Raw genomic sequence first — 7,881 nt, forward strand, 5'->3', positions numbered from 1 at the left:
CAATGACATGCAACAGCTAATCAAGCTGACTCATCAGACTCCAAGCTACTCAGTATCACAGAAATTTTGAGGGTTGAGAGCTTTTCATAACTGACGTGAGACATGTGAACATATTTGTAATTTGCAATCTTGATAAGACATTATTTTGTGACTATTACATTAAGAACATCGAGGAGATCCAAGCCAGCTAAATTAATATGAAAGAACTGCATTAGGACTCCTAGCTCAGGGGAAAAAGAAAAAATGTAAAAAAAAAAAAAAAATCAAGAGTTGAATTTCACCACCCTTGTCCTTAATCACAGAATTAGAAATATGTAGAGGTTAAAAAGCCAGAGGGCTGTCTTCCACACACAGGTATCACTATCTACAAGAAAGTCAGATAAAGGGATCAATTCATCATTGTCCACTCTCCCTAGATCCAATACTTAACTATTCTCAATCTGGTCAAATACTGGACTACAGACATTATTTCATTTACAAGATCAGCCTCACCATACACTGTTGTATACTGAAAAGGTCAAGGAGGGAACAGAAGCATTCATATAGAAACCTACGAGCCTCTCTGCCTCAACTTCCGTTGCGATTTTGTACTTGTACAACTTCAACGAAATTACTGTTTACGTCTGGGATTAAAAAAAAACATCCTCAGCCTCCCGAGTGAATAGCCTGATGGATGGAAAAGGCACATTCATCACCGGCTATCATCCTCGGCTCCTCCTCTCTTTGCCTTCCCCATGGCTCCTGACCTCCTCTGTCCGATAGTGCAAAGCTCACACACCAGTTCGTTTCGTTCATCAACAAGCAACGTGTTCCTGTCTTCCAGCTTCCGGATGGTGGCATTCAGCTCTGCTATCCTCTTCTGGTTTCTGCGCAAGTCCTGTTCGTTGCCGACAACATAACACAGTTACTGATTCTTTTCAAAACACATGCTTGTGAAAAGAACCCTCAAAAACCACACCAGTCAACTGAAGCTGTCATCATCAACAAATTATATTTATGGATTTTTACGATATTAAACATGCTGGTTTGGGGGATACTTTAATTTAAAATCTTCAGCTGTTTAAAAAAATAAGAGAAACCAACCAAACAGATGTTGATATATTTTTATGATGAGAAAAAAAAAAGCAAAAAGCTAAAAGAGTCTCATTTTTACTGCCTTTACCTATACATTGCTTCTATTTGCTGAGCCACTATGTCAGGTAGAAAAGTAAGGACATCCCTTTCAGTATCAATTACATTTACATGCTTATTCCTCCTTTGTATATGTGTAAATATCTGCATATATACACATTTGCTGTGTAAAAATCACATTTTGTCACACAACCGGTGATTGGCATGCTTTGCGCACAACAGCAAGGGCTGTTGTACATGTGGAGAATAAGACAGAGAAAGAGCAGGATCTCCTACGAGTCTCCTCGGATTTTGCCCCCCAGCCTTCTCCCTGCCCCTCCCCACCCATCTTCCCAATTCTATCTGGTTTTGAGGATGCATGCTTTTCATGGAATGATTCTTTCAAAGGGGCACCAATTAAGATGTTTTATATTTGTACATAGAGCTACTGAGGAAACAGGCTTACAAAGCTTTTCCCAATAGCGTTCTCTCAGAAGAATCTATGGACATAAATTCTCTGTGGTGAGTAAGAGTGGGAATGTTTTCCCAGGGCCTGAGAAAATACTTAAGCAAGAGAAACACAGCCACGTTTCTGTTTTGCAAGGGCCAGTAAAACCTGCGTACAGGGCTGCTGCAGTGCTCCGAACCATCTCCAGCCCTTCCTGGGATCTCTCTCTTGGGACTGCTCATGTTACACTCTGCCTCCTTCACCAAGAAGAGCTGTTCATCCAGAGCTTCCTTCTGCAGCTGCAGCTTCTGCACGTAGCCTGTCTGTGTCTCCAGTTCCTTCTCCAAGGAAAATATGATCCTGTCTTTAGCCTTGATCTCGTCCATCTGAAGGAGGGAAACATCCAAACAGCAATATTACTGTGTAAAGGCAACAGCACTTCAGCCTTCTCCAAAGTAGCAGCACATGATTTACTTAATAGCAGTGTTCACCACTTAAATCTGCTATATCATACTGCACCAGGCTTGTAAAACAATATGCTTTGAGGTTTCAGCCATAACTGTACATCGCCACAGTAACAGATTCACCAATCTTACACAGAGTGAAGCCCAGGAACAGAGCATGGTGTGATGTGTTAACAAATAATTGGATGAAGAGTTCAGGCTTTCACATTGCATTTTGGTCAGTTATTTATACTAGTGAAAAATAAGTATAAACTCTGACAACACCAAAGAAGTTTAGACCAGCTTCTGCTAGCTTCTGCTCCTGTAAATGGAGCTGCATTAGCTGAGACATAGAGGTTACGGCCCGATTCTCACAAACAGATCTGTGCAGACCCAGTATTTCTTAAAGCTGATTGCCATGTTATTAATCTTCTGCTAAGTGCAAACTCAAGGTTATTTATTTTATTGTTACTTCATTTCTGCCCAATATCCCAGGGCTATCCGAGACAAAAAGAAGTGCCTCTTATTTCCCCTCACAGCAACTTCAAGCACTATGGCCGAGAAGAAAATTTTAGATTAAATCTTAGAATAAGATCAGTCCATACAAGCCCTTTAACCATAAAAACCTGCTAACATCGAGCTCAAGAAAATTTGGTGAACCAGAATTTGCAAATCACTACGGCAAAATAAAAGTATTACTATCTGGGAATGATATGAATCATTCCCTGAAAATAAAAATGGTATCTATGCTAAATTTTGCCTGAAGCTGCCAGAGATACTTTCTGGTCTTGCAGCTTTCTATATTGCTGAAATCCTCCCCAAAGTATTTTTCAAACGAGTAGTGCTAGATTGTGATCTCCATTAACTAGATGTCACTCTGACTTAACTTCCCCCACTGTGACAGCAATACACAAGTGGTTTCCAAATCCATTGTAAGTCAGACAAAAATAATTCTGGACTTGTTCAAGGTTCTTACGTGAGTAAATAGCCTTCAAAAAGCCTTTCATCAGTTGCTAAAGACAAAATCATACAATACATAGGTGGAATCAGAGTTGATCTTAATGTTACTAAATGGCTCAGTTTTATCCTGAATTTCACTATAGAGCCTTTTTATGTTAAAACCATGAAAACAGATCTTCAATTTCAGATGAGAAAAAAAGAAAAGTAGTTTGTCCACATGGCTACACAGAACTGCAAATGAGGATCCAAGTGACAAGAAGGGTCAAAATTCAGAAGGCACATATTAAGAATCCACCATAGTAGCCTGTACTATATGACTGAGCATTTTGGCAACACAAGAATATACCTCCAGAACACAGACTTTGAACGGGGAAGTGTGTGGAAATATTCTTGACAGTTTACATTACCCTTTCTTTTACTTAACTGTTAAATCTTGAATTCCAGTTTTCAAGCCAAACTTTCCTCTGTTGCAAGCAGGTCCCTCTCCACAGATGGTAGGGAAACATAGGAACTTGCACCGTTGGTGGTGTGGGCCTCATTTTGTTCATTTTCCCCAGTAATTACCGAAGGCTATGCCGAGACCAAACCAAAAGGCATCTCCCCTCCTGCCATGGTTTAATGTGCTTAGGATACCATCACAAAGGCTAGAGAAACAAACAGCAAGCGCAGATACAAACCCTCTTTTCCTAATGCTTTGCATTGCACATGTATTAGCATCTCAGCAAGTCAAACCCTTATGGACCAGGCCAATCACTCTTACTTCAAGGCATTAGCAACCATCACAGTGGTTGCTCTGGCCGACTCACTGTGATCTATTTAGTGCTGAGAAATGACAGTGAGAAGCTTGTAATACTTTTGCAAACTGAGATGCGTTGCAGAGCTCTGTTATTCACAAAAGCTAAGAAGCACAAGAGGCAAACTCACTACAGCGCAAGAGAACACACAAACTGTTTCGGTTACTGACCAGGCGGCGAATATCCCTTTCACTCTCCCATTTGATCTTGGAAATGGCTTCCTGGTGGGACTGATGCTCACTCCGAAGATCCCCTGCCTTGATCTTATCGGCCTGGATCATATTGTTAAGGGCCTCATCTACCTGCTTTTTGGCAGACTTCAGTTCAGTAATTTCCTGCAGCAGCTTAAGGCGCTCAGAGTCGAACTGTTTTCTGGCCTCTTCACGAGCCTCAATAGTTAGCGCTGTCCTTACTTTATCGCTGCTCCCATCCCGCAGCGCGCACAACGCTGACTTGAGGCGCTGGATTTCGCTGTCTCGGACTTTCACCATCCTTGTCATCTCCTGCTCATGCTGTTTGATGAGGTTCTCCCTCACGGCCTGCAGCTCCTTCATTTTCTCCTCATGGAGTTTGGCTTTCAGCTCGGTGATCTGCACGGTCTGCTTGCGCTGCTCCACCTCACGGATACGCTTAGTTTCTTGAGTCTTCTCTCTTTCAAGTTTAGCAACCTACATCGAGATAAAAAGAAATTCACCTGCCACCAACATAATGTCGTCAAAACAAGTCCACCCAGAGACACAGCCATGCTAAATTGAGGAGCACCCTGCCGCAGACCTTAGATGATTCTCACCCTGCTACAACAAAATACAGGCCAGCTCCTGGGGCACTCACATAGATTTTACACTGGCTTTACCCAAGTCACAACACCCTCTCTTCTCCAGGTGTCTTGCCTCACACAGTGACACTACATGTGCTTTCAGTATTTCCTTAGGAAATAAGACTCCACATATATACGTGCATTCGTCTAACAACTTTTTAACCCATCAGTGAACGTCAGTCAAATTGGCTAGAAAATTAGGGCTCAGAAAGAGCAAGATTCCTGCAACATTCATGATCACGGGCAGTCAACCAGATGAGAGAGAAGCCCTTGCCTCTGTATGATCCCAACTGAGGTAAGGTGTAACCCTGAAAGCCAGGAAACATTTCATATTTACTGATGTTCTTACCCATAAATAGAGCTTTATGGGCATTTGTAGTCACTTCTTAGACAAGTATCTATAGAAAAGCATGCTTCGTTGGTTATTATGCTTCTGACTGACCAGTTTGGCACTCTATTTCTAACCAGATTTTACAAATGAGGTTGTACCAAGATGTCCAATCTGAACCTGCTTCTGTCTAGGGGAAAAAGGAGAAAGGAGCTACAAATCTGAATTCCAGATTAAAATAAAATTTGCAATGATGTCTACTCCTCTCAATCCAAACTGCAGAACAATTCAGAAGTGTGATCTACTTCCTGAGATTGTAGTTTTTAGCCCCCCACTACTCCATGATGACAATTCCTTTAATACCCTGAGCACTCAGCCCAATTTAGTCACAGGAATGGATGAGAACATCTATGGATGAGCATCCCAAGAGATACTGAAGTGCACAAGCAATCTCATAATTTTGTTAATGCTCTGCTCCCCTACTTTCCAGTGTTACTCAAGCACACTTAAATATATCTCAGATCAGCTTTATTTTTTTGTTTTGTTTTCAAGACTCTTCTACTCTTGTGACTCATTATTTTGGCCCATCCTTGAAGTGATGATGTCTAGTAACAAAAATCTGCATTGGCAATTTCTGTACTGGAATTCCATAGCTGTGGTGGTAACAAAAGCAGCAAGACTCAGAATATAGTTGAAAACATTACAGAAGCTCCCTGGGCCACCAGTTTTCTGGCAGCCAGCCTGTGGCTCCTTAAGAGAATAACTAAGTCTTGCCTGTGTGCAACACACAAATGCCAAAGCTTGCAGGGAAAACAAAAGAATCAAAAACCATTTTTGCTTTCCAAGACTGTCATCAACCATCTATGAAAGAAAAGGATGCAGAACGAGTTCGAAAGAGTGGTGATGTCTGCTTTGTTGCTGCTTGCAAATCTTGTCTATTTTAAATTTAAATTGCAAATTAATGTCTGTAAGTCGCACTGGTAGGTTAAAGGAGAATGTCCCCAGAGATACTCAGAACATCAGATAACACAGAACTGGCTATTCTTGCTTTCATTTAGCTTCTCATAAATTATACAAACCAAATTCCACTATGCTGGCTAATAGTTGTCAGAGATTACCAGTATGATTAACCTTGATATATTGGCATGAACATCTGCCCCTAAAAAAAAAGAAATTATGAAAAAGACCTCTTAGAAGCTGAAGGATTTGTGCTTATTCAGGTTTGGAAGCTAGAGGCAAGTCATTCTGGCTTTATTTTCCCAGGATATATGCTTACCTGTAAAGCAATCAAAGAGCCAGGTTGATGGACTTCAATTGTATTCCATTTGGAAAACCAATATATCACTAGGCAGGCATCATCCTTTGAAAATGTGGCTGCTACCAGACTGCAGGTGGGGGATGCCTGGCTGCAGCTAGCACTGCCTCCAGTCCACTTCATAAGACTTCACCAAGAGCTATCAAACAGACATTTGTTATCTTCACTGCTCATAAAGAACACATTGCTAAATCTGAAGACTGCCTTAATCTCACCCATGTTCAGGGAACTTTAGTACTTACCATGTAAGGGTTTATTGCACAAAAGCTGTACTCTGACTACAAAACACAGACATATTGTGCTTGCCACTAGAAGCACCTCTAAATGAAGAAGGAGCAACACTGTGGAAAGCAAAAAGTACCCTTCTTTGCAAAGCCACTTCAGCATCACCTGTGGAAAAATCCATACTGTTTGCAAGGATTATAAGAGAATCGGGTCAGGGTATGTGCAGAGTAGGTGTAAAGCAACACCCAGCCATTATCTTTTCACAGGTTACAAAGCTGTAGCACTGTAAAGAGATATTACGCATTTCACCAAGGGCTGCCCTAGCACAGACAATGCAGGAAAAGAGTGAAAAGTTCAGCAGAAGATGTAGGCAAAAGGTGAAGCTGAAGCACACAGCCCTGAGGTCGTACAAAAGGCTTCTAAAGTATATGGGAGGCACCTCAAACCTTCACAGGTACATCTATATAGGGCCATGGCTATACTCTGCATGCATGACACTCGGATGGCTTTAGACTAACTTCACATATCTGAGACTGCAACTGGCAGACCACTTGACCAAGCTGTAAACAATGCATACCTACCCTACTGTATACAATACAGTTTGGCTGCACTGCAGACAGATTACAAGGGTTGACATGGATTGTCATGCTACACATTTAAGGAATACTTCACTCAACTTTGAAATAAGGGCCTGGCTTGCTGAAATATCAGCCATTCAAAAAACAGCAACACTACACAATTTCTAAACATGGAGCAGACAGGACGAAACCCACTAGCCAGAATACGGCCAAAGATCTTAGAAAAGACATACTGCTCCATTTGAGGCCCAGAGGCTTCTTATACTTGTACCTCAGTAAAAAGGAGTCTTTTGCACAGAAGCAACAGGACATCCAGAGTAAGAAAATGCTGTATGTAGGGAAAGAATCAGACCACTGTTCTAAGAAAGAGTTGCATTGCATCTGTTGATTTCTGTGATACTATTTTTCCCATGTGTTTCCTCCAGCACAGTCACTGTTATTTAAAAACCAAACCTTCACTCACCTTAGACTTCTCCTGATGTAGCTCAATTTGAATGTCTGTTAGCTTGGTCCTGAGTTCCTCATTGGCAGCCTGTAGGGCAACAATCAGTGCCTCAGGCTTTTCGCCCTTGCTACGTCCTTTTTTTGACATGGTTTCTTATCAGCGAGAGTCCACGTGTTTAATTATTTCAAATACGGACTGCCATGGTTTTCTGTTCCTTTCAGTGCCAGTTAGTTCAGCACCTACTGCGTGACATTCCTTAAGGTCCTGGACTCAGCTGTCTTGGAAGCCCTGTAAGAAATAAGAGATACTATTATTTGTCAGTGGATGCTGCAGCATGACAGCTCACATGGCTACAGAACACAAGATAGCTCACTTCTCCAAACACTGCAATCTTTGTCTGAAAACCTGCAAGGGGGAT

The 7,881-nt window shown here is 41.6% G+C and overlaps 1 protein-coding gene across 3 annotated transcripts in view; it reads right to left on the minus strand.

Moving 5' to 3' along the window:
- The window catches only part of JAKMIP2 (janus kinase and microtubule interacting protein 2), a 32,391-nt gene extending 24,781 nt beyond the window's left edge, over positions 1–7,610 (minus strand). For all 3 annotated transcript variants that reach the window (XM_086471170.1, XM_009949366.1, XM_009949365.2), the window contains exons 1-4: positions 7,482–7,610; positions 3,926–4,423; positions 1,735–1,944; positions 779–877 (exon numbers count right to left, since the gene is read on the minus strand). In XM_086471170.1, coding sequence (XP_086327296.1) covers positions 779–877; positions 1,735–1,944; positions 3,926–4,423; positions 7,482–7,610 — 936 coding nt within the window. The remainder of the gene's footprint in view (positions 1–778; positions 878–1,734; positions 1,945–3,925; positions 4,424–7,481) is intronic.
- Positions 7,611–7,881: the final 271 nt, after the last annotated feature.

The sequence above is a fragment of the Leptosomus discolor genome, chromosome 10 (assembly GCF_034619465.1).
Source record: "Leptosomus discolor isolate bLepDis1 chromosome 10, bLepDis1.hap2, whole genome shotgun sequence".
NCBI classification, from domain to species: domain Eukaryota; kingdom Metazoa; phylum Chordata; class Aves; order Leptosomiformes; family Leptosomidae; genus Leptosomus; species Leptosomus discolor.